Consider the following 27679-nt stretch of genomic DNA (forward strand, 5'->3'; position numbering starts at 1 on the left):
CTTTTGTAACCTCGCTGCTCTCTCCTGACAACTTTGGTGGTGTTTGAATAAAGAAACGCCGTATATAGTCACTATCACACAAGATAGCTCAGCATAGTTATAAAATGACATCTAACGTTAAGCTATGCTTAGCACACGACCAAACATTTCCGCGCTCATTATTGATCAACCAATCAAATCCATTTAAAATTATTATTTAAAAAAAAAACATTTTCATTCATGAGTTATGTATACAAAATGAGAACTTTTGACAACAGTAGCCTATTTATTATCTTTATTATATATTTAAAAATATATTGTGCAAAAAGCAAGGACTCGAGGGATGTGGAGTTGGCTCATCCAGGGCGGGCACTAGTGACTCACAGGGGGGGCCAGGCCCCCAAATGCCTGCCCACGCTGCCCCAATGCTCGCCCATGGCGCCGGGACTGACCCAAAGTCTTGTACGGTAGTGTGTGTAGTTACACCATTAAAGAGTATAATGTATATTATAATATGATAATATGAAATTTGGTCCTCCTATAACAGGGAATAATAATGACTTGTCTGTTTTATAGGCACTATAATCCAAACCACAGCATAGCTATTTGATATTTTAGCATCTGCTACAGTATTTAGATAATTATGATATGTGATATTTCACACCTTTCATATTACAGTTTGAATTAAAAATACAGTCTGAAGAAATATCTATAAGAAATAATCGCATACATTTTGTTATATTTGTAATATAATTTAGGAATAGGAATAGATTGGAAATTAGTTATTTATAAAGTTATAATATGTTGGCACTTCAAACAGTGGGCATAAAAATATGGAATTCCAAATCAAAGATAAATAGATTGTTAAATTTGTAGCCACATATTTTCATGACATGACATTCACAGAAAATGACACACTCAACACATTTTCATACCTGGTGAACAAGAGCTTTATCATTTTATGATAATGATAAAATGATTTTAATGTTTCAATGTGACAGACATATATATTTTTTAAACATAAAAACAGGCCAGACTGTGCAAGATTGTCCATACAGAGATAACTAATTACGACCGTTGTGTTATTTTTTTCAACAGCGCGTATAAATATTTAACACTTGATATATGCTACATAGCTTACACTGCAGCTAAGGGAAGACAATGCTATGTATACTCATATTTGGTTTAAAACATCTAGATTATGCCCAATTCAAAGCATCAAATCATTGCTTACAAATAAATTAACTATTTTAGAATCACTTCCCTCTTTTGGCTGACTTTGTTAAAATAACAGGGGCAATGAATTTCAAAAGGTTTTGTTGTTGTTGTTGTCAGATGTCTGGGTTAAGTGCATTCCTATATTCCCTCAGTCCTTTCAGCATTGACCCATTACCATGATCATCACGGTAAACACATGCACGAACAATACACAATACGTCTGAGTTTCAGTCTAAGGTTTGTTTTTGAAACTCTGACTCACATTATGTAAATATTAAAAGGGCAGCCATTACATGAGCAGTCAAAGGCATTTTACACAGTATTCATTATAGTGGTCAAGCTTATGAAAATACAACTCCCCTCCCACACACACGAAAAACAAGGCCATAGAGCAGGGGTGCCCAACCCTGTGCCTGGAGATCAACCTTCCTGCAGACTTCAGCTCCAGCCCTGCTCAACACACCTGTCTGTAATTATCAAGTGCTCCTGGAGATCTTAATTAGCAGATTCTGGTGTGTTTTATCAGGGTTGGAGCTAGGGCTGGGCAGTTTACTGACAAGCTACGCAATATCGCGTTCATTATCGAAGGCGATTCATCTGCGATAATGAACGCGCTATTGAGTAGCTTGTCAGTGATCTACGGCTCTGTCTATTAAATGGCGCTCCATTTGAAAGCAGGTGATGGCGATTTAGCGGTAATCAGGGAACCGGCTTTACTGACGAAATGCGTGTGACAATCGCATGCGATATATCGCCCAGCCCTAGTTGAAGCTAAACTTTGCAGGTAGGTAGATCTCCAGGAACAGGGTTGGGCACCCCTGCCATAGAGCCACTATGGGATTGGGTACCTCAGGTTATTCAGAGCTGGCCCTGAAAAGAAAAGTACAAGTTAATGAAAGACACAAGGAACCCCTTGCCAGAACGTGCAATGCCAAAATCTCATTGTATCTTTAGTTACAATATAACCAAAGCTCATTAATATTCTCTTTTTCCATTAAAGATACAATTAGACTTAAAACTAGATTGACTGAACCTACACAATTTCTTAAAGTCGAAACAAGGTAGACCATACCTGCAAAAACAACATCAACATACGCTCTCATGCATTCAATCGGATGTATCTAAATACTCTGTAAATGGATCTCTCAATATCTGCAAAAATAATGTTTTTGGACATGCAAACAAACGTTTCACTGAGATTTGGTGCTAATCCAAAAAAATTGTTTTGGCCCCATCCACAATGGACTTATTGAAAAATCGTATTAAAATATTATTGCATTTCACAGTTTGAAAGCAGATACGTATCGAAGAGATAATACATTGGTGTGCTTGTCCCATACAAATCTGCAAAAGTGTTTGCTCTGTCAGCAGTGTTTCTGTGAAATGTTTCTCCATTTCAAAACTGACTGAAATATCATAATTTTTTTCGTTAGCCTTACCCTTTCCCACCCCACTGTTCATAAAGGGACTGGTTAGACTGCAACAACATAGCTCAATTGTTTTTCCATTCTGTAGAATTTGAGCAGAAATGTTTGTTTGAGGCTGTGGCTAACACACTGCCGTATTTTGGTGGCAAAATGCCATGTTGGGTCCAAAAACTGAAGATGTGAAGAAAAAAAACAGCAGACTATAAGCATGAAGGCCTCAGACCATGCTAACATTGGTAGTGGATGTGTTGGTGCTGGTGAATTTTGCCGTCAACGTGCGAGTGGGTATGTGTGTGAATGTCTGAGTAGATCTTTGGATAGACTTTGGGAGCAGCTTGGGCCAGCAAAAGCTGTTGTTGCTGCTGCTGAGCCAAATACTCCTCATAGGTGATGGAGCCGATGCAGTCTTTATCAGCAGCTGTGAGCGCCCTGTCTCTGGGGGACTGCCGGTGGCCGTTGGGTAAGGTCTGGGCTGAGATTATGGCTCCTGAGGAACAGTGCTTTCTGGATTGGCAGAACCAGAGCAGGACGGTACCCAGAATAAAGACCACTCCTGCGGGGATGCCGATGATGACGGGCCAGGGAAGACTGGGAGGCAAAACAGACGGGATTGGAGAGAATGGTGGCTTTGGGTCTGGATGAAGACAGAGATGTGAAAACCACAATGTAAAAACAAAACAAAACTAACAGTAGAATTCAAATATAGACCACATTTACATGTATCAGTGGCCCTGTTTACACCTAGTATTAAGAAGCGCTTCAATCAATCTGATCACAGGGCCAGTGATCTGACATGGTTGAATTTGTTTACATGAGGATGAGTATCAGAAGAGACATTTAAGCTAGTAACATACTTAAAACAATTCAGAAATTGCCATGGTACTGTATAACATCATGACCATGAGCACATCAAGATGGATTCAGTATTTAACACTTTGCCATGGCCTAAAGCCCTGTGTATATTTTGTCTTTTTATGCGCACAGTCGAACACACAGCCTTGCAAAGTATACTTCACTTGGCTCATATGCGTACACAGTAAGGATGGTAAGATTCACCGATTCGCATCGGTGCATCGGCATGTAAATTAAAGATGTGATGTATCATTTTATATAAATATGACGTATACACGGAATTGATCAAATTTACGAATTAACGTACACATCATTTACATAATGTATATTAGAATGTAAAACATGTAAAACATTTAAACTAAGTAACTGCACAAGATTCTGTAATTAATCACAATGAATCAAACCAAACATTAAAATGTGTAATAAAATTAATGAAGAATCAAAATAAAGTATACTTTTTTAACAATATTTTAAATAATAATAATAATATTAAAGCTGCAAGCAGCGTTGAGAGGGCCCTCGCACCCGGGCTCACCGCCACCCGTTGGCCTCAGGAAAACAGTGAACAGTGGGCGTCATGCATTTAAATGAGTGAATACAGGAGAATTATGCCAAAGTCATTTTGAAATGCCACACTTCCTGCGGTCAACAGGTGGCGCTTTTACCGTAACTGAATTTTGCCATGTTGATGTCTTCAGGCCAGGACTATCATTGAACACGTGAAGTTTGAAGCAGATCGGACATTGTATGCCTGAGTTACAACAGTTTCCTCTTTCATGGCGAAACATCAGACTTTGTCAGTCTGCCACGGACACGCCCTTCACTGAAAACTCAAGATCTTTGATATTTATCATCGCTAAGGTCTTAAGATTAGACTGACAACATATGATGTTGATCTGGTTAAATCTCTATGAGGAGTTAATCACAGTGTAAAACATGTCATTTCCTGTTGCCTGCAGGTGGCGCTATGACTGTAACTGAATATTGTTATGAAGATGTCTTCAGGTCAGGACTCTAATAAAGCATGTGAAGTTTGGGGCAGATCCGACATTGTTTGTCTGAGTTACAACAACTTCCTTTCTCATGGCGAAAACATCAAACTTTGTCAGGCTGCCACGGACACGCCCTTCAGCGAAAACTCTAGATCTTCGCAATTTAACGTCACAAAGGCCTTTAGATTAGACTGACCAAAAATGACATTGATCTGATTAAATCTCTAGGAGGAGTTCGTTAAAGTACAACGTCTGGAAAATGCAAAAAACTGTGAATTAATTCAAAATATCTGACTTCCTGTTTGGTTTCGGATTTCGCTCCAAAAGAATTTTTTGTAGGTACTGGGCTGATAAATGTGTGTACCGAATTTCAAACCCCTAGTGTTATGTAGCGAGCGGGGCTGTACGTTAGATGGCGCTATCGAGCCATTTTGCCACGCCCAATTCCGAAACCCATAACAGACGTAAATTTTCACCACTTCTGATGCGTGTGCAAAGTTTCATGAGTTTTCGAGCACGTTTAGGCCCTCTAAAATGCGATTTACTTTGGAGAATAATAATAATAATAATAAATATAGCTGCGAGCAGCGATGGCGGGCCCAAGCCCGGTGGCACCGCCACCCCGGTGGCTTCAGGGCAACTGTGCACAGCGGGCAATAGGCACTTAAAACGGTTAAACATCAAAGGACTATGTCAAATTCACTCCACATTTACTGCACTACAAGGTGCCACTATAGAGCCCCTCCTCCCTGCCCATTTTCAAAGGATTACATGTGCCAAGTTTTAACATTATTCTGATGAATTTTGAAGCAAATCAGGTAAAAATAAGAGGGTGATCTCAATGTATGCTGAAAGTGACACATTTTCTGCTTCCAGTTGGTGGCGCTATGACTTTGAATCACAATAGTCACATCCATGTGATCAGCCTTGTACAACGAAGACTAAGCCGAAGTTTCATCAAAATCAATTAATGTATGCAGGAGTTATAACACTTTGTTTCCCTTTTCTTGCCATAAATTCGTTGCCTCGCCACGGCCAAACCATTTGAGATATCCAAAATCCGTTTGCAATTAAACAACTTCAATGTGTTAGCAACAAGTTAAAAAAAGCTTGGTGTAAATTGGATAAACCCTGTAGGAGTAGTAGTATAAAATTCATAGCCTGTTTTTTCAAAAAATTAACATTCAAACCAAAATAGCTGACTTCCTGTTGGTCGGAGCTAATGAATGTAAATTAGAAAATTGTCCGGCTTGATGAGAACAATATGTGTACCGAGTTTGGTGATTGTAGGAAAAACTAACCCCCCCACTTTTGTCAAAAGGTGGCGCTACTGAGCCCCTCCACCACGCCCATTTCTATGGCTTTGTCCATGTCTACTGGTTGACAATATTGATGTGTGTGTCGAGTTTCATGCAATTTGAAGCATGTTAAGAGCCTCAAAAACACTCAAGAATATTATTACAGTTTGACCTGTTGCCATGGCAACAATATTTCAAATATCAAAAATCCTGTCATAGGTCTACATCTGCTGTGTATTGACATTACACTGATGAAGTTTGAAGCAAATCAGGTAAAAATAAGAGGGTGATCTCAAAACATTTCAAAAAGTGATACACTTCCTGCTGCCAGTTGGTGGCGCTATAACTTTGACTCACAATAGTCACATACATGTGATCAGACTCCTATAACGAACACACTTGTGAAGTTTCATAAAGATCAATATATGTATGCAGACGTTATAACACATTTCCTGTTTCCTTTTTCTCGCCATAAATTCGTTGCCTCGCCACGGACAAACCGTTCGAGATATCAAAAATCCCCTGGCAATTTTTAATCATCAGTGTCTTGACTTCATGCTGACCGAGTTTGGTGGCGATCGGATTAATCGTCTAGGAGGAGTATATCAAATTCCAGAGCATGCGTTTTTCAAACAACCCTTAATAGCTGACTTCCTGTTGGCGTGACGTTTAACTTAGAGCACGAAAGTTGTTTGGCCCGATGAGGTCTATATGTGTACCGAGTTTCAGACTAATACGTGCAAGCGTGTTTAATATATGGACCAAATTTTCAGACCTTTTTTCAAGGGGGCGCTGTTGAGCCCCCTGCCACGCCCGGGTACCAGCTTCTGCCCGGCCCTGTGGCCGCGGATTCCAATGTGTGTGCCAATTTTCAAGAGTTTTTGAGCATGTTAAGGCCCCCAAAAAGCCCCGGAAGACGGAAAAAAAAAAAAAAAAAAAAAAAAAAAAAATAATCCTTAGATGCGCGAATTTTCGCTTGGGCCCTAATAATCCTTAGAAAAACAAGAGGGCCCTGCGCGAATTTTCGCTTGGGCCCTAATAATAATCCTTAGAAAAACAAGAGGGCCCTGCGCGAATTTTCGCTTGGGCCCTAATAATAATAAACGGAGCAATTCCAATAGGGTCCTCACACCATCGGTGCTCGGGCCCTAATAATAATAATAATAATAATAATAATAAACGGAGCAATTCCAATAGGGTCCTCACACCATCGGTGCTCGGGCCCTAATAATAATAATAATAATAATAATAATAATAATAATAAACGGAGCAATTCCAATAGGGTCCTCACACCATCGGTGCTCGGGCCCTAATTAAATAATATGCATTAATATAACCTACTACAAATACTACTATATATATATATATATATATATATATATATATATATATATATATATATATATATATATATATATATATATATATATATATATATATATATATATATACAGTACAGTCCAAAAGTTTGGAACCACTAAGATTTTTAATGTTTTTAAAAGAAGTTTTGTCTGCTCACTAAGGCTACATTTATTTAATTAAAAATACAGTAAAAAACAGTAATATTGTGAAATATTATTACAATTTAAAATAACTGTTTTCTATTTGAATATATTTCACAAAGTAATTTATTCCTGTGATGGCAAAGCTGAATTTTCAGCATCATTACTCCAGTCTTCAGTGTCACATGATCCTTCAGAAATCATTCTAATATGCTGATCTGCTGCTCAAGAAACATTTAATCTGTACAATTGTACAAAATATTTGTGTACAATATTTTTTTTCAGGATTATTTGATGAATAGAAAGTTCAAAAGAACAGTGTTTATCTGAAATCTAATCTTTTGTAACATTATAAATGTCTTTACTGCCACTTTTGATTGATTTAATGCATCCTTGCTGAATAAAAGTATTAATTTCTTTCATTTCTTTTCAAAAAAATAAAAATAAAAATTCTTACTGACCCCAAACTTTTGAACGGTAGTGTATAATGCTACAGAAGCTTTGTATTTCAGATAAATGCTGTTCTTTTGAACTTTCTATTCATCAAGGAATCCTGAAAAAAAAAGTACACAACTGTTTTCAACATTGAAAATAATCATAAATGTTTATTGAGCAGCAAATCAGCATATTAGAATGATTTCTGAAGGATCATGTGACACTGAAGACTGGAGTAACGATGCTGAAAATTCAGCTTTGCAACACAGGAATAAATTACTTTGTCAAATATATTTAAATAGTACACAGTTATTTTAAATTGTAATAATATTTCACAATATTACTGTTTTTTACTGTATTTTTAATTAAATAAATGTAGCCTTGGTGAGCAGACGAAACTTCTTTTAAAAACATTAAAAATCTTAGTGGTTCCAAACTTTTGGACTGTACTGTATATATATAAAGAAAGTGTGTGGATCCGTGTCCTAGGTTTTTGACACCTGATGACACACAATTTGTGCGTTTTTTGTCTGGGAGAAGAGCAAGTATGGGTATGCGTCAATGCCTCCTAATGACGAGACACTAAAAGCTCTGGTCCTGCCTTCAAAGCCCCTTAAGATGACATCTCGCATGAATGGCAGGGCATATGCGGCAGCGGGTCAGGCTGGTGCTGCCTTGCACACTATGGCTTTGCTGCAGGCATATCAGGCAAACCTGCTGAAGGATTTGGACCAGGAGCAGGGTCTCTCCCCTAAGGCGGTAGAAGAGCTGCGGCACACCAAGGATCTTGCTCTCCGGGCCACCAAGCAGACTGCTGCCTCGATTGGTAGATCGATGGCAGCAATGGTGGCCATGGAGAGGCATCTGTGGTTGAACCTGGCTGACATCAGGGAGAAAGAGATGGGCTTTCTCGTCGATGCGCCGGTTTCACCCTCTGAGCTTTTCGGCACCTCTGTCGAGGCGGTGGTGGGAAAGTTCAGAGAGGTGAAGGTGCGCTCGGCAGTGTTTAGGACGTGCATACCACTGAGATCCGAATCCGGGCCCAGGCAGACAGGAGGTCCAGGTACGTCCTGATTCGAGGATTAGAAACAGGGCCAGAGGTCCAGTGTCGCCTCTCGGGCACCTCCTCCTCCTAGGAGTAGGTCCCAGAGAAGGCGGGACTCTAGGAAGAAGAGGGATCTAAGACGTGAGGAGGAGTTCCCCATTAGCGTTTCGACGCAGTGTCTCATTCCCTGTTCTCAGTGTAACCTGAGACATGTTCTCCAAAATATGAAGGAGCACAACTGTTTTCAACATTGACAATAATAATAAATGTTTCTTGGGCAGCAAATCAGCTTATTAGAATGATTTCTGAAGGATCACTGAAGATTGGAGTAATGATCACAGGAATAACTATATTAAGATAGAAAACAGTTATTTAAAAGTTTAATAATATTTCACAATATTACCGTTTTTTCTGTATTTATGATTAAATAAAAGCAGCCTTGGTGAGCGTAAGAGACTTATTTCAAAACAGTGTACTAAATATTTTTTTCAAGCTGTCTACGCTGTAGTTACAGTAGCAAAAATAACATGAAAAATTAGCTTGACTAATATTATAAGTGGACTTCTGTGAACAATTAAAATGCTACAGAAGTCTAAAATGTGACCCAGAGAATGATACTGACCAGGCAACACAGTAAGGAAGGCACTGCGGAAGCTGTAGCCCATGGTATTGGCCCCCAGGCAGATGTACATGCCAGCGTCCTCCTCTTTGGCTCGAGTGATGAGTAGCTTGTTCAAATAGGAGCCGTCTGGTCGTGACCACACTTCACCTGTGGGCAACACAATGAAGCGATGGTCTCCGACCTCAATAGTGGAGTTGTACTTGCTCTCACCACCTGGTTCGACTCTCTTCAACCATTGGATAACCGGCTTGACGTCACTGCGCACTTTGCATTGAAAAGACGTGGTGCCACCGTAGTCTACTGTAGTATTTACTGGATGAGTGCCCGTCAAAATGGGCTTGGAATTTGTGCGCTCTGTAATGAAATAAGGAAGATTTTATTTCCTAATCAGTATTTAACACAATTGTGGGTCTGTGCTGTTCAGATTGGTCTTTCTATTTTCTGTTCTAAAAATGATACGCTATTTTATACTATTTTGAATAAGGAAAAAATGTCACATATGACTCTACCGAGAGCAAGATTAATAAACTTCCCACTGTTAGGATCGGGTTGTAAAGTCAGTAGACATAGCCGCGATTTAATGTGGAGCAAACAGCAATTGAACTGGATCAAATCTTTCTTTTAATCTTTCTTTTAATTCTTTACTACTAAATGTCACTGCTCTGTCACACTAGTCTTTACTAAACCAAACTAACCACTCAAACGGTAACTGAACTTTGACAACTTTAAACTCTACTTTACAACACTCGGATTCCACTTAGGAATGTACAAACCCGATTCCAAAAAAGTTGGAACACTGTACAAATTGTGAATAAAAAAGGAATGCAATAATTTACACATCTCATAAACTTATATTTTATTCACAATAGGTGAATCCAAAATGGTCAATATTCATTTATGCATATTCAGTTATTCATATTCTATGTTAATCATTCATTATTAATCATTTTTAATCATTCATTATCATTTACTGGTTATGATTTTCAATGCTACTTATGATTTCAAGTATTCATATCATCTTACTTAAATTGCTCACATATAATCACTTATATTCAAGTAAAACCACATATTTACTCTATATTATTGCTCTTTTGTTATTCTGATCTTCATTGTGTTTCTTTCACCTGTTGAACTCTGTGACTTTGAAGTGAACTTTAAGTTTTCTGGGTAAAAGAGGGCTTGGTACCTTTGTGGTTGTGTTGAGTTCCTGCCAAAATTTTACCAGAGCGTAGACGTTATTAGAATTGATCACATGTTGTACTTTTTCTGCAATAATATTTTGTATCTCTGTATTCAAATGAAAGGGGATTAAAAAAAAATACAAAATGTTAACTTGTTATTGTATTGTTCCAATGAAGGTGTTAACCCACCCTTTTTGGGCCTGTTTTTGGGTGTTTGTACTCCATTTGATAATGTCAATCGCCACGAGACCATAAAAATTACCCAGACTGTTTGGATAGCAGGAAATAATAAAATGTCATGAATTTCTTTAAAACCTCCAAAATAATGGAAAGGTTCATTCTGACCTTTCTTATCTATCCAAACAAGACCTGAAAGGGTGATGTAAGTTTTTCCAATCTTAGGGTATAAAACCTGGCTCATTATCTCAACTGGTACCCTTTCCTGCAATCCTGACTGGCATCTTGCTGTCTCGTTGGCGCCATTTCTAATGATTTCCTTGCAAATTACTATACTCAGATTCCAGAATGTTCTTATCATAGATGTTTGTTTTCTGATTTTTATTTTACCTTTTGGTTTTATTAAATATTTTCATTATCGATTGAAGTTTTCGTGTGAGGCTGAATTTAATTGAAATTTAATTAAAATGAATAAATAATTTTTCTTCAACATTATCACGGCCTGGATCTCATTTCCTCAAGTTTCTGCATCAATATCAAATGTTGAAAATGTGACATTTTGAAATTTCATGCCAAATATTGGCTCATTTTGGATTTCATGAGAGCTACACATTCCAAAAAAGTTGGGACAGGTAGCAATAAGAGGCCGGAAAAGTTAAATGTACATATAAGGAACAGCTGGAGGACCAATTTGCAATTTATTAGGTTAATTGGCAACATGATTGGGTATAAAAAGAGCCTCTCAGAGTGGCAGTGTCTCTCAGAAGTCAAGATGGGCAGAGGATCACCAATTCCCCCAATGCTGCGGCGAAAAATAGTGGAGCAATATCAGAAAGGTGTCACGGATCCCTTGTTCCCCTGGACTCCATTTCCCAAGATCCTCCTGTTCTCCACACCTGCACTCACTTCCCTCGTCAGCTCCTCATCATCACTCATCACCTGCACCTGGACTCTATTGTCAGCACTCCCCTTATATTGCACTCACTCCCTTCACTCCTCGTCCGTTCTCTGTTGTGTTAAGTGTTAGTTTGGTGTTCTTTGCTCATGTTTATTAAAAGTACTTCTTATATTGTGGAAATCCGTATCTGCCTCGTCTCTGCACCATCTACACGTAACAGAAGAACGGACCTTAAACCGACTGGATTTCCACAAGAGAAAAAAAAAAAAAAAAAGGAAAAGGAAAGAACATGGACTCGTGGACTTTCCCCGGCTCCCTGGATCCAGCTCCTCCAACGCCTCTCACCCTGACAGCCAGCGATCGCCTTATCGGGCTCCTGCAGGTAGGTCGTTCGCTGGAGAGGTATGTGGAGGAGTTTGTTGAGCTCGCTTATTTGTCGGACTGGCCTGAAGCAGTTTTGATCTCCCTGTTTTTGGATGGATTGGATGACGACACTATCCGTTTTGATGAACCTGATTATCGTTTCTCCTTAAGCGAAACTATCAATTTAATTTTGTGTTTAAATGGCTCCAAATTCTTCGTGGATAGGGTTCAGGATAAGTGTTGTCGTCCAGTCCATCCAGAAACACGGTTGGCCGGGCCAGTCAGTCAATCTCCGGCTTCCTCCGCATACCCTTCCAGCGAACTCCCTGCCTGCCCCATGCTGGACCCACATTCCTCTACTGGGCCCAGTAAGCGGAGGAGAAGGAAGAAAGCGGCTCCAGTCTCTCCAGAGCCCGCTCCAGTCTCTCCAGAGCCCGCTCCAGTCTCTCCAGAGCCCGCTCCAGTCTCTCCAGAGCCCGCTCCAGTCTCTCCAGAGCCCGCTCCAGTCCCCACAGAGCCAGCTCCAGTGCCTGTGGGGATTTTAATTGTATTTGAGGGGATGAACGAACCCTCTGCTCCAGCCGCCGCCTACGAGCCCTCTGCTCCAGCCGCCGCCTACGAGCCCTCTGCTCCAGCTGCCGCCGCCGAGCCTGCCGCTCCAGCCGCCGCCGCCGAGCCTGCCGCTCCAGCCGCCGCCGCCGAGCCTGCCGCTCCAGCCGCCGCCGCCGAGCCAGCCGCTCCTGCCACCACCGAGCCCTTTATTATGATGAACTTTGCTCTAAGAGTCTCTAATTCAAAGACTGTTTTCCCTCCCTGCCTCCCTCTCCCGCCTCCTCCCACTAATGTACTCACTGCACCTCCACCTCAAGCCCCCTCGCCCAGATCTCCACCTCAGACCTCTGGGCGATTACCTTCACCCCGGCTCCAACCTCTCTCTGCTCCACCGTTGCCCATCAGTCCACCAGCTTCAGCAGTATCCATCCTGCCTCCACTCACACCTTGTTCACTCGTCAGCCTGCCCTCCCCTCTGGACTACACTCCTCCGTCTCCGCTCCGTCACTCCGTCCCTCAGTTCCAGTTGGCCTCCTCACTCCCCCCGGTGTTCGTTTTTTGGACTGTCTTACTGCTTCCACTGCGGCCTTCTGGAGCCCCAGCTGCGCTTCGGTCGGCGGAGCCTACAGTTTCGCCATCTCCCGCCGGTCCTTCACCGCCGCCTGGGCTCAACGGCCCTAAGCCTTCGGTCCCGGACCAACCATGGCTACCTTCGGCCCCTGACCCGCCGTGGCTGCCCGCTGCACCTGACCCGCCGTGGCTGCCCGCTGCACCTGACCCGCCATGGCTGGCCGCTGCACCTGACCCACCGTGGCTGCCCGCTGCACCTTACCCGCCGTGGCTGCCTGCTGCACCTGACCCGCCGTGGCTGCCTTCGGTCCCTGACCCGCCATGGCTGCCTTCAGCCCCTGACCCGCCATGGCTTTTGAACCTGCCCTGGAGACCTCCACTCCAGTCTGCTCCTCCCCCTGCTCCGGCTTGAGGTCTCCAGGGCGCCCACCCCCCTCCCGGTTGTTCCATCTACGGCGCGAGGACGCACCTACCGGGAGGGGGAGGTACTGTCACAGATCCCTTGTTCCCCTGGACTCCATTTCCCAAGATCCTCCTGTTCTCCACACCTGCACTCACTTCCCTCGTCAGCTCCTCATCATCACTCATCACCTGCACCTGGACTCTATTGTCAGCACTCCCCTTATATTGCACTCACTCCCTTCACTCCTCGTCCGTTCTCTGTTGTGTTAAGTGTTAGTTTGGTGTTCTTTGCTCATGTTTATTAAAAGTACTTCTTATATTGTGGAAATCCGTATCTGCCTCGTCTCTGCACCATCTACACGTAACAAAAGGAGTTTCTCAGAGAAAAATTGCAAAGAGTTTGAAGGTATCATCATCTACAGTGCATAATATCATCCAAAGATTCAGAGAATCTGGAACAATCTCTGTGCGTAAGGGTCAAGGCCGGAAAACCATACTGGATACCTGTGATCTTCAGGCCCTTAGACGGCACTGCATCACATACAAGAATGCTACTGTAATGGAAATCTGGAATACTTCCAGAAAACATTGTCGTGAACACAATCCACCGTGCCATTCGCTGTTGCCGGCTAAAACTCTATAGGTAAAAAAAAAGCCATATTTAAACATGATCCAGAAGCGCAGGCGTTTTCTCTTGGCCAAGGCTCATTTAAAATGGACTGTGGCAAAGTGGAAAACTGTTCTGTGGTCAGATGAATCAAAATTTGAAGTTCTTTTTGGAAAACTGGGACCCCATGTCATCCGGACCAAAGAGGACAAGGACAACCCAAGTTGTTATCAGCGCTCAGTTCAGAAGCCTGCATCTCTGATGGTATGGGGTTGCATGAGTGCGTGTGGCATGGGCAGCTTACACATCTGGAAAGGCACCATCAATGCTGAAAGGTATATCCAAGTTCTAGAACAACATATGCTCCCATCCAGATGTTGACTCTTTCAGGGAAGACCTTGCATTTTCCAACATGACAATGCCAGACCAATACTGCATCAATTACAACATCATGGCTGCGTAGAAGAAGGATCTGAGTACTGAAATGGCCAGCCTGCAGTCCAGATCTTTCACCCATAGAAAACATTTGGTGCATCATAAAGAGGAAGATGCGACAAAGAAGACCTAAGACAGTTGAGCAACTAGAAGCCTGTATTAGACAAGAATGGGACAACATTCCTATTCCTAAACTTGAGCAACTTGTCTCCTCAGTCCCCAGACGTTTGCAGACTGTTATAAAAAGAAGAGGGGATGCCACACAGTGGTAAACATGGCCTTGTTCCAACTTTTTTGAGATGTGTTGATGCCATGAAATTTAAAATCAACTTATTTTTCCCTTAAAATTATACATTTTCTCAGTTTAAACATTTGATATGTCATCTATGTTATATTCTGAATAAAATATTGAAATTTGAAACTTCCACATCATTGCATTCTGTTTATATTCACAATTTGTACAGTGTCACAACTTGTTTGGAATCGGGTTTGTATTTATTCACTTATTTATTTGTGAGGCCATAATATAGATATATATTATAATATAGATAATAATATAATATGAATAATATAATATAGAAATACATTTTAATAAAAAAATTAAAATATAATTTTTTTAAATATGCATTCCTAATGATATGCCATTAATTGATTGAGACAATTTGGCTGGTGCTGCAGTGCATTAGTGCATGCCAAACAGCTATGAAAGAAGTAATGTTAAACTGTTGCTACATGTTCATTCTTTCAGTCTACACTATATAAGTGAGTTATCAAAAGCTCCATCACATTCCAGGAGAACATCAATGAGATGAGGTGAATGACTCACGGATGACTTCCACTTTATAAGTGGCATTGATCTCCCCAGCACGGTTGGATACGTGACACGTGTATTTGCCACTGTGTTCAGGTGTAAGGTTCTTCAGGCTGAGAGTCCATTTCTTCTTCCGGCCCTCGCCCACCTCCTCGGCCGTCAGAGGCCTGCTGTCCTTCAGCCAGATGATGTCAGGTCTGGGGTTGCCGCTTGCGGTGCACTTAAGCCTTACTGAGCTCCCCACCGGCCGCGCAATCACGCGCTTTCTCATTTTGGCTGGCTGTGTGAAGCGGGGACGCACTACAAAGAAAGAAAGAAAGAAAGAAAGAAAGGAAGGAAGAAAGGAAGGAAGGAAGGAAGGATAAGGTTAGACAGCAACATTCTATTTTGGACTAGAGTAACTTAAAACCTGATTGGAACAGATTTCTAGCAGTTTTGTCAGGTTTACAGCCTACTTTAGTAAGAAGCTTGTCAAAAGCATGTCTGTGTCAAATTTAACTTCAAAACTGAAAAAAATAAGAAATGATTAACAAGAAAATTACAAGAAAAATTACAAGAAAATCTTTTCTGTTGTTAGACATTTTTGAGGTTTTTTTTTATATATATATAAGATATATAAGAACTAATTAAAATGGAATTTTTAAAGTAGCCAACGTTATGATAGAATATGTGTAATGCCATTTATGCTTAATTAAAAACAGCAATTTTTACACAAATTCAGTAAGAAATACTAAAAAGAATCTAAAAAAAAATGTCATTAAGAATAATAATAATAGTTGCAAATACTCAAAATATCTGGAAACGTAGTTTCATTACTTCGAAAACATTAAACATTAGTCATCGAGTCATTCATTCAGTAACGAAGCAATTGGCTGTGAATAAATCATTGAATCATTGACTCTCATGATTCGTTCAAAGCCGCAGCCGCATTCGCGTGTTGTAGTTCTGCTGTGGTTTTCGTAAGAAATATTATTTCATTGCAAAATAGAGTAAATACCGACAGTACTCTGTTTAAAATGTACGTTTTATTTTTTGACCTGTTGTATAATAAGGTCATGTTTGCAGTCATGTGGATATTTGGGAACAATTGCATTCTTGCTCGTCATCATCATTAAACACAAGAACTCACACAAGGTATGTTTTTGTATCAGAGAAAGTTTGAGTCTTAAATCGAAATTAATCCATTATCTGTGTCTATATTTGTTATTCATGCGAGTAAGTGCTAAATTCCCACTTTTACAAAGGTGTATATTGTCGAGAAAGACAGTAATTTAGCGCGATTTAAGGCAGCAGACTGAACGCAATCTATCATATGCATGCTGCTTGTGCAAATGATGAGGTAATTTGATTAAATGTACTGGATTTACGACATTTTGGCAGTTATAAATACATGCTTGATTTTAATATTACTTTAAGGTAGAATTAAATGAACTGCTCAGCATTTTGTTCGCGTACCCCCTTTTGTCACCTCACGTACCCCCAGGGGTATGTGTACCCCAGTTTGGGAACCACTGTCTTAATGCATACTACTTTTCCACTTGCTGCTTAAATAAATAAAAGGAGAAAGGCGCAATACTGATTCATCATCAGAATTTACACAACACCGCTAAAATTACAAAGAAAATAAAGCATAAAGGAGCGGACATGAAGTTCTTGTGTGGGCAAATTTACTGAGCAAAGCACCACACCATGAATGCAATCTGACAAAGAAAACAGCAGCTCCTCTGTAGTGTCACTCTATAGTTCCCTGCTGACTGTTACTGCTCACAGCAGACTCTGAACAAACACCACAAAAGCAAATACAATAGTGAACTAAGCATCTCCCACTAGCAGCCATCAAAACTGTTACGGTCCACAGCCCAAGTCAGGCCCTCTTTGAACACTCCAGAGTTTAGCAGTGCTCCAATATCAAATCAGATGGTGGCTGTCAGAGGGGAATGGAATGCTTCCCCCTCACACTTCACATGAATAGCCTGCTCTTTGGCTTGTCAAACGCAATTACCAAAGCAAACACTGGGCTCCAGAGGTAGAAGTGTGTGACTCCGGGGAGTAGTGGGCCATGGGAAATAGTTTGGGGACCGTCCAATCTCAGAGCACAGGTCTACCTGTCAGTATCTGGAAAGATTCAGTCACATGTGCCGGCTTGGAGATGAGGGTTTGATGGGGAAATAGAGGGGTGACAGACAGTACATGCTGTCCAAATACTCTGTAACAGGCTCAGTTTCCATTCAGTAGGTCACGTTTTTCCATAAGTACTAATGAGTACTTTGAGTACTAATAGTGTATATTATTCTAGTCTATAGTAACACCAGTGCTACTACAGTGTACTACAACAAAGCAGCAACAAATATCATTGCTACTATACTACAACAAAACCACAACACTGAAATGCTACAAGAAAATGTCACCACTACTATACTACAAGGAAACGGCAGCACTGCTATTGACAAGAAAATATCAATGCTACTATAAGAAAGTGGCACAGCTACTATACTACAACAAAATGGCAGTGTTGAAATGTTACAAGAAAATGCACCTCTACTATACTATAAGAAAATGGCGGCACTGCTATACTACTAGAAAATGTCACTGCTACTCTGTAGTAGAAGAAAACAGCAGCACTGCTATGCTACAAGAAAATGTCACCACTGCTATACTGCAAGAAAAGGCAGTGCTGCTATGCTACAAGAAAATATCACCATTACTAAATTACAAGAAAACGTCAGTGCTGAAATGCTACAAGAAAATGACACCTCTACAAAACTACAAGAGAACGTCAGCACTGAAATGCTACAAGTAAATGGCACCGCTACAAACGTCAGCTGCTATGCTACCAGAAAATGGCACAGCCACTAAACTACACAAAAATGGCAGCACTGCAATGCAACAAGAAAATGTTACTGCTACTATACTACAAGAAAACGGCAGTGCTGAAATACTACAAGAAAATGTCACCACTACTATACTGTAAGGAAGCACCAGCGCTGCTATGCTACAAGAAAATATTGTAGAATACTACAAGAAAACAGCAGTGCTGCTATGCTACCACAAATGCTATCATTGCTACAGATCACAGTTTTGTGACCTTTTCAAAGACTGCTGGAAATAGAAGATCTAAGCCCCTTTACTATATCTAAATGTTTCAAAGTTCTGTTTTTTCATGTTCTTCTTTAAATTTCTAATACAATGTAAAACAAAAAGTTGCAATTCATGAAAAGCAGCTTATGAAACATCTTGGCAGCTGCTGTGCATATTTTCAGTGACTTTCTGGACAGCAATTATGAAGGAGATCAAAGGGGATCAGAGGACTGCAGCACCTTACCCAGTTTTCCTGTCAGGTCACTGGAGTACTCGGTTTCACCAGCTGGTTTGACACCTTCCCTCCCAGCACTGGAGTCATCTAAAGAGAGAGGGAGAATAGAGTATTTACATATCAAAATAGCTGCATGCTTCGATAAATATGAGAATAAACTCTGAGACACATATTTGGGTTCAATCAGATTACTATAATTCTTTAGCCAAATCACTGCAATCCTTCAACCACCTAAACCAAAATATACAACTGTCTTCCAACCAGCTGACTAGAGAGCAAACATGATACTGTAGCTGAGAGCCTTTAAATATTGATATTGCATTTCAGGGCTTGAGAGTGTCAGAATAAGGCCAGAAACATAGTTTACTCAAGTACGCAAAAGTAGACATGGCCATTGCATTACAGGCATGCAGTTTGCTGAACATGCTTAAGGTGCGCTCTTGCATTTCAGGGGTGGTAACGTGATATAGTTTCCTTCAGATGTTTCTGTCATTAATCCGGATGTGTTCTAATTCAAGTCAATGTGTTCTTAAACAAGCTGACAAGATTCTTTTCAAACTGCTGAGCACAGCAACATGCAAAACTCATGTACAAATTGTAGAGTATGTTTTGGGCCTAAAGGTGACTCAGATATTGTCAACATTTACACAAGTTTACAAATGTGAAAATTTATGGACATTAACAAATAACAACAACAACAACAACAACAACAAAACAGTATTTTTTGATTACAAAAGTTGAAGATGTTACAATAAATTTGAGGATCATCTACAAAAAACGTTTGAAAATTGAGGCCAAAAATTCACTTGTGTTTTCGAAGCAATTTACAAAGATCTTAAAGCAATAGTTCACCCTAAAATGAAAATTAAGTCATAATTTACTCACCCTGGTGTAGTTCTAATGCTGTATGCCCTTCCTTCTTTTATGGGCCAAAAAAGGAGAATTTAAAAAAAAAAAAAAAATCTCACGCTTGCGCTCATCCATATAATGGCAGTGAATAGCGACCAGCATTCAAGCTTTTTAAAAAGACGTGAAAGTATCACAGATTGATCCCATGTAACATGTGCCATTTATTCCAAGCGTTCTGGGGGTATATGATAGGGTTTGGTGAAAAACAAACCAAAATTTAATTTATTATTTAACAAAAACATCAACATTATTTCGCCCAGAAAAAGCACACAAGTTGTGAGAAATCAAGGTTAACAAAAATCCAACATGAAATACAATGCCTAGAAATCCCAAAAAAGTATCTGTGTACTCAGTTTGTCTGATGACAGTCAGAATGACAGTTGACAGATGTGAACGCAATAACTTCTTGTTACAACAAGCACATTGTATATATATTCAACTCAGAGAAGAAGGTACATGGGTTGTATTTAATGTCACATTTTTGTTGATCTTGATTTTTCACATCTTGTGTGCTTTTTATGGGTAAGATAGAGTGAACTGCGCGGAGCTAATAGAGTCTCAAGAACATGTGCGTCGACCAACAGCCAAGGTCAATTCATTAAATTTTAGTTTGTTTTGCACCAAACAAACTGAAATTTTATACCTCCAGAACACTTGGAATATGCGGCATGTGTCGCATGGGATCATTCTGGGATACTTTTGATTCACTTCATCAAAGCTTGATGCTGACATTTTTTTTAAATTTTCCTTTTGTGGTCCATAAAAGAAGGCCACACTGCAACAGCAGGGTGAATAAGTGACAACTTAATTTTCATTTTAGGGTGAACTATCCCTTTAAGTTCTACTAAATCTTCTCACTTGAGAAGATATGTTCAAAATTCAAGGCAAACATCTAAAGTCTTATGTGCTGAAGAGTGAAAACTATGGCTGGAAATCTGTGGCCCTTCTGCTCTAGTTACAGTCCCAGCTCATCCGTTCACCACATGACTGGCATTTTCAGCCCTGTCAGGTCTTTGAAGCTGTCGGCGGGATGGTTTGATCTGAGGGTGTACACAGTTTAACACTCCTGCAGGAGAGAATCCAGTCTGGGCAAAGGAAAACATCTCATTGTTGGGCTAAAAGCTTAATTACTATGGCTCTTACCCTTCACTGAGCCCCTCATGTACGGTCACTCTACACATAGCTCTTTTGTTCATGTCGGGCTCACGCTCATTGCAACCATTGCGCATACATTTTCATTGGCACCTTAACAGCAGTTTCAGGATTACCCATAGGTTTGTCATTTTAACATAATTCATAAATGTAGTTTGCATGTTAAAAACTGCTCCAGAACTTCCTTAACATATACAGTATAGTACTCTATGAGCTCATAAACCATGCACACATACTTCAAGACTTCACAGCACCTATCAAGGTGTCTGAGGAAAAACTGAGTTTGATTCATGTAAAGTCAACAAATCTTGGAAGGAAGAGGGTTGTCAGGTTTGTAAACCAAACAAACTCCTGTTTCTCTTTCATTAAGGCAAAGTGACACCACAGCGTGCCGCATTTCACACGTCGACCATCTAGGCATGTTCATAATTTCAAACAAGCTCAATATAACGGAGATGTTTGCATAACCCTTCAGTATATTTGCTTTCATGTCTGCATTGGAGACAGCAGTAGAAAACAGGCCTTTTCTGTAGGAAATCTGAGTGCAGGGCTCTGCTCTACTGTGTTTTCAGAAGGCTTGTGGCTTTCTAGATGTAATGTTCATTGGTGAGGTAGTGGACTGGGTACCCTCTTTTGCTTTCTGGCAAGAGTTTCTGTGGACTTTGGCTAGAGCTGCTAGTCCCTCACTAAGCATGAAACATCCAACTTGGCTGTACCACATCTTTCAGGGGTAGCAAAACCCCTCTAGTGTCCAAGACTTATTGCGCTTGCATGTTCAGTTTACGACCTCCAGTGCTATCAAAAAATCAGAATTGTTGCATTGATGAAGTTGAACAGTTCCAACATGTTTTTCCGAAAGCAAAGCAATCACCTTTGCTCAAAGCAAAACAGTGTTTCTGAACACAACATGCTAATTATGCTGTCATTCTCTACATCTTTGGTGAAGGCTATGAAATCGGAGAGGGTTTGGAGACAACCCTCATGAGTAAAAAGTCGAAAGGAGAGACAATATGGGGTGCTAGCTGTTAGCCTTTACCTTGGCTTTGATTTACTGAATTCCAAAACTAGCTTATGGAAACCATTACCAACTCTACTGCTACACAGCTCTATATTAACAGCCAGTTCTAAACTGTGAAAATTTATGGGCCGTGGTCACAGCAGAGACGTTTACATTACTGACTACAGACTAACCCGAGAATGAATAACACTAAGAAGTTGACAGATTAACTGCCTGCAGAGCATATTTATGTACGATCGCACTAATGTATCTTTTGGCCACTGTGTATTTGGAGGTAGAAGAACCTCTTTTGTGGATGTTTCACCATACAAAAAACTGTGACCTGGCTCGCTGTTTACATTCAGCGCTTCCAGGTTCAACATCACAACACAGACTCATTATTGGCCGGCTCCTGCGTCAGCATCACACGCACGTGTCGTGCTGCTCACCTGAACAGCATCGGCCAATACTGAGCTGGTGTTCTGATATAGAACCTGGAAGCGCTGAACATAAACAGCATAAGATAATGATACAGAAGAGAGGATATTGTTGAATAAAGTTGTTATTTTTGTTTTGTTTTTGCACACGAAAAGTATTCTCGTTGCTTCATAAATTTAGGGTTTAACCACTGCAGTCACATGGACTACTTTAACAATGTCTTTAGTACCTTTCTGGACCTTGAAAGTGGTGGTTAATTTGCTGTCTATGGAGGAGTCAGATACCTCTTGGATTTCATCAAAAATATCTTAATGATGTTTTATTAACAAAATTCGGGAGGAGCAAGTTCAGATAATTAACCTAATTAGCACAGGTGGAGAGCATTCAGTTAATCAACTCAACCATTGTCAAAAGGTATAAATTCAGCAGACTGATTTCTGTTCATCTGAGAGTTTATTAGCATCCCTCCTCCACCCTATCGCCTCACTTATAGTTATATCTACTTTTACCACACCGGGGGGAGTACTCTGGGTTTGGGCCAAAATTCCGAGCTCGAAGCCCTCTCCCCGGACAGCACGCCAAATACGCATAACTTTACTCTATTTAATTATATGGATATGTGAACTCATGAAATTTGTGGTATGGTATATCAGGTATCAATCTAGTACCTGATCTGGTATCAATGTCAGACAAAATAATTTGCCAGGTCTACTTAGGTAAATTAAGTCTAATAAGTAGACCTGGCAAATTATTTAGTCTGAGATTGATACCAGTTAACTAAAAAGACATGGATAAATAAACAAACATACACTTTCTTAGAAAAACTAAAATCTGAATGTTTATTGCACTGAAATCCTACTGATATGTCACTTGCATAATAATTTGGAACACAGTAAATAAATTTTACCTCTCTGAATAGTTTAAAAGCTAGCTAGCTATTTAGCTACTCTCTCAAACTAATATTTGAATTTATTGGTCACATATAACTATTGTAAAATGTATGGTTAAAAATAATATAACAGCACCTGGAGAGTTGCCAGAAGGTACAAAGACTGTTGAGATCATTCTCTGATTTGCTCCAGTGGCTTCAACGTTGACCTGTTCCATAACGTCAAATTCTAAATCAGCCTGATCACCTACAGTCATTCCTGCTTTGGCACAATCCCTAACAATCCCGCGCCTGAATCCATTCTTCAGCTGTGGAGCACCAGGCAGATTTAGAGAGGCCTTCTTTCTTGGAGCTGAGGACTGACCCCGCATTAAGTGTTTCCGTTTCTCTTTTAAGGATTACCAGAGCAGAGCAGAGGGAAAAGCGTAGAGCCTCGATGAAACTGTGTCTACCCTAAGGCCTTTCATGAATACCAGCTGAATTCACATTACGAAAGGAAAACATCTAGGAAGACCTGGCCGGCATCCTACCTGGGCAATTTGTGGAATTAAATATATGACAGATATATAAACAACAAAACAATCTCTGTTCACTGACTGAATTCATAAAACCTTCTTGTGTGCTATAAAAATGGCTGTTCAATCTTGAAAATAAAATCTTGAAAAGGGGTTCCCACATTTAGTTGTAATTAAGTAAATTTGTAAAGTAACTTGGAAGATACATTTTTACATTTACTTCAGAAAACATAATTTTCTGAACGTCCAGAAATTGTAAATCTCTAAGACACAAAAATTGAAGTGTTTGTTTGTTTTTGTGAGGAAAGGCCACATTTGAAATGCTTTTGAAATGTGTATTTTATACTAAATGAAACTGCAAGGAGTGCAAGTCTTCCGCTTCAAATGTAGTCAAGTACAAATTTCCCCAAAATAACACTTCAGTATATTACTGAAGTACAATTACTCAAGAACTTTTACCAATTTAAAACAAGAAAACTGTAGAATTGACAAATAAATTTCTATATTGTCCAACGTACTTTGCCATTATTCGTGATGCTTTGCATTTACAGCAATACAGTTGCGCAAACACTGGAACTGAACGCTATGAAAGAAACACCAACAGTTCAATAGTGCTCTTTATTTGCTCTCTCTGCACAAAATGAGACATCAGATCTGTCAAGCTAAATCATTTGAGCAAAAGAGAGAATGTTTGGGAACAAAAGTCTGAACTAACAAATCTTCCAAACTTTCCACATTAAAGGGCCCTGGCCCCCAAAAACAGCTCCATTCCTTTGATTACTTCACAATGTCAAGTATACAAAATGAAACCTCCATTTCTGTGCATGTATGTGTCAAGATGGACATTTTGTTCATTTTGTTCTTTAAATGTGTGCAGAGCTCTAGAGCGGCTTGTAACAACAGGAGTTTGATGGTATACGATTGGTGGGCTCAGTGGTAATTGACGCCACCTGTGATAGGATAAAGTAAAACCTGCTATACAGCCTGTGCTGTGGGGTGGGGTGGGAGAACAAACAGAGCTCAAAAATGTGCTTGCGCCCTTGCTTGAAACTTTATCATACATTTTTAAAACTTTGTTATTTTTAACTTTTCATTACAGTTTGTGTAAACATGCCAACTTTTGGGAGTCAATTCAAGTCAATTCATTATCAAATCAAATAATCCTGTTTCACCTGGAAACATGGAAGTAAAATGGGTTGCAAATATAAACTTTTACATAAATTTACATAAATAGTAGTAATAATTAAGGCTGTGCGTTTAATCAAAATCATAATATAATCGCAATGTGAACAAGCACATATCACATATTCTTCCATATCGGACAGCACTAGTAGTAATAGTTAATAAACTATCATTTGAATTTATTGGTCACATATAACTGTTGTAAAATGTGGTTAAAATTTCATTTAACAGTATCTGGAGAGTTGATAAAAATTACCTTTGGTTCAATCATGACTATTGAAATGGAAGATCATGTCAAGTGCAGTGCATTGTGGTATACAGTATTTCTGCAATGTTCCTCTTCTACTTGTTTCTAAATTAACTTTAATAATATTATTACAGACATTACTAATATAAGTTTAGATACATAGCATTAAATGTGTGTTCTGTGCTTCAGTGTATCTGTAGTAACTGATTTGCTCTTTGCCAGTCTCAGCATGGCACACCAGTTGGACAGCACATTCTCCTCATGTCTGCATTCAGCGTCTGCTTTATATCATGGTCACACTTTATTTATTTGCCATGAAATATGAAAGCTCAATAATTTCCAGCTTTCTATCGGTATGGATGGACTGCTGATCTCAAACTATGTGGGATGGTCACGGCATGAGCTGTAGGAGGACTAGTTAAGACAAGCGTACACCCACGCCACAGCCCATTCAAAGGAGCATTCATTGTTTTACTTCTTACAGAACAAGCTTTTAGCAACAGGAAAGCCTCCACTGTGGCATGCTGGGAGAGATAAAGACATCCCATCTCTAGTCCAAAGCTCTGGTGTTTGTACACTAATTTAGCGGGGGAACTAAAAGTACTTAAGAAACTTTAGAATGGCTCTAAAACACATACATAAAACATCCCTTTGAAATGACAGGAGCAAGCTGGCATCTATTCACCGCAGTGCCAGTTTGAAAGCCACTTAATGGCTTCTCTCCATGCTGAGCTGTCAAGACAAAAACAAGTTTGTATGGAAGACGGTGAAGTGGATCCGTGGTATGTTTCCAGGGGGTTGGCACAGGATCCCGCTTCCACTGTCCACCCTCGGCGTTCCAGCTGCCTGCTTGTAACTCTAGCAAACATCAAGGACAGGACGGAGCTTTACCGAATTAACATATCTCACATATTGATTGTGCAGTGATCCCTTTGAAACTGACACCTCCTCCTCTGCACTTTGAACCGGCCTCTGTTCTGCCCAAATGATTTTGAAATAAAAAAAGGCTCTTAAAGGAGCAAGATGTGGGGTGTCGGAAAACGACTGAATATAAATATTATGCTATACAGGCCTGAGGTAAAATAAAGTTTTGGAATATCATTTAGAAAGTCACTCCATCCCCTGATTTCATTTAATCTAATTTCCAGATCAATTGTGTAAATACATTTCTTCCTCCAATACATAGATTGAAGCCATTGTGCAAACTTGAAAATGCTGTTTCGTGCATATAAAAATGCCAGAAATAGTATTGCTTGATGTTGTCAGTCAACACATACTTTCAGCGTTAGGCTGCAGCAACACCTCGTCACCTTTGAGGCTGTCAGGAGGAGTTGATAGATAAAGATATGGTGCCAAAACTATGGAGTTTCTCCCTATCAACAACACATGTCCAGAGTCTTTTGTCAACCCCTCCTCTCTCTTTCTTGAGCTGTTTGCAGACTTGTACTGTGAGTCCCAGCACAATCACACTTACATCGAACATAAAGGGGTTTCAGACCACATCAAAGCACCTTAAAAAAAAAAAAAAAAAATGAAAAGGAAATGTTCGCAGCACTGGCTTCATTCCACCAATTGTAAATTTAACTACACAAGTCGATTTTGTTAACACATTTAAAGGCCCGCTGAAGTGTCTTGGAACATGCAGCATTATTTAATGTATTGACATAATTTCAACTGAAACAGGAAGACATATCGAACGGCCCTGCCCCTTTTTTAAAATATCCAATAGCGTTCCGTTTATATCACAGCTCGGCCAGAGCCGTTAAACTCTGTTTCCTTTTAATATCTGTTTATCCTACTAATCTCCTCTATATCACTTTAAAATATAGCATTCTGTGCAGAATTTAAATGGGTCCGATACCTTTCGTGGTCTGAGCCATCTCGTGGATATGATCCACTCTGTGTCACTGGGCCAGAGCAGACTGTACTCACGCTGTGGCGGTTCACGTTATACTAAAATGAAACGGACTTCATTTGCGTCAATAGAAAGAAAAGCTTATTTACATTGTCTGAATATTTCCTTATTCTCTATATATTATATACACACTATGTGCCATTCATATGGTGGCCGAGAGACCTCAACGAGCTGCAACTGAAGAAAACATATGCAAATAGAAGAAAACACATGCAAATAGAAAAAAACCCACCAGCAAATAAAGAAAACATCTTCATCAGTTTGACAACACATGTGCTGCAAAAGTTCACAACACAACTAAATACAGAAATGCGCTGCAAAAGTTCACAACACAACCAAATACAGAAACGCACTGCAAATAGGCCTGCTCATGAGCAGGATGTTAAAATAAACAAAAAATCTCACCTTTCAGGTGCAAACCACTGAAGAGTAAACACTGAACAATAAGCGGTACCAGCCAGGCTCGTCACTTGTTTGTGTCCCCTTAAAACATTTTCGTTGTGGTCTGTGCCAGTACCGGAGCCAGGACAAATGATTTGGGGGGGGCTTGCATAAAAAAATATTATTCATAATAAATAATTATTTTTTTTTTTTTTATAATTAACTTGACTTAATGTCTTAAATCCCAGACAATTATTCACTGCAGAAAGTGAAACTAAAAACTCAGCGATGAGAGCTCTACTTCAGCATGTTCTTAAAAGGGTTAACCTTAATTTATTTTCTTAATATTTCTCTTGTGGCCCATTTGTAGTAAAA

General features: G+C 39.9%; 1 protein-coding gene across 4 annotated transcripts in view; it reads right to left on the minus strand.

The window, feature by feature from the left end:
* Positions 1-1885: 1885 nt before the first annotated feature.
* fgfrl1a (fibroblast growth factor receptor like 1a) overlaps positions 1886-27679 on the minus strand; it is a 147184-nt gene continuing 121390 nt past the window's right edge. For all 4 annotated transcript variants that reach the window (XM_048177057.1, XM_048177059.1, XM_048177058.1 and 1 more), the window contains 4 exons: positions 18689-18766; positions 15382-15666; positions 9371-9724; positions 1886-3258 (listed from right to left, as the gene is read on the minus strand). In XM_048177057.1, coding sequence (XP_048033014.1) covers positions 2852-3258; positions 9371-9724; positions 15382-15666; positions 18689-18766 — 1124 coding nt within the window. In that variant the 3' untranslated portion in view covers positions 1886-2851. The remainder of the gene's footprint in view (positions 3259-9370; positions 9725-15381; positions 15667-18688; positions 18767-27679) is intronic.

This window comes from Megalobrama amblycephala, linkage group LG23 (genome assembly GCF_018812025.1).
Source record: "Megalobrama amblycephala isolate DHTTF-2021 linkage group LG23, ASM1881202v1, whole genome shotgun sequence".
Classification (NCBI taxonomy): Eukaryota; Metazoa; Chordata; class Actinopteri; order Cypriniformes; family Xenocyprididae; genus Megalobrama; species Megalobrama amblycephala.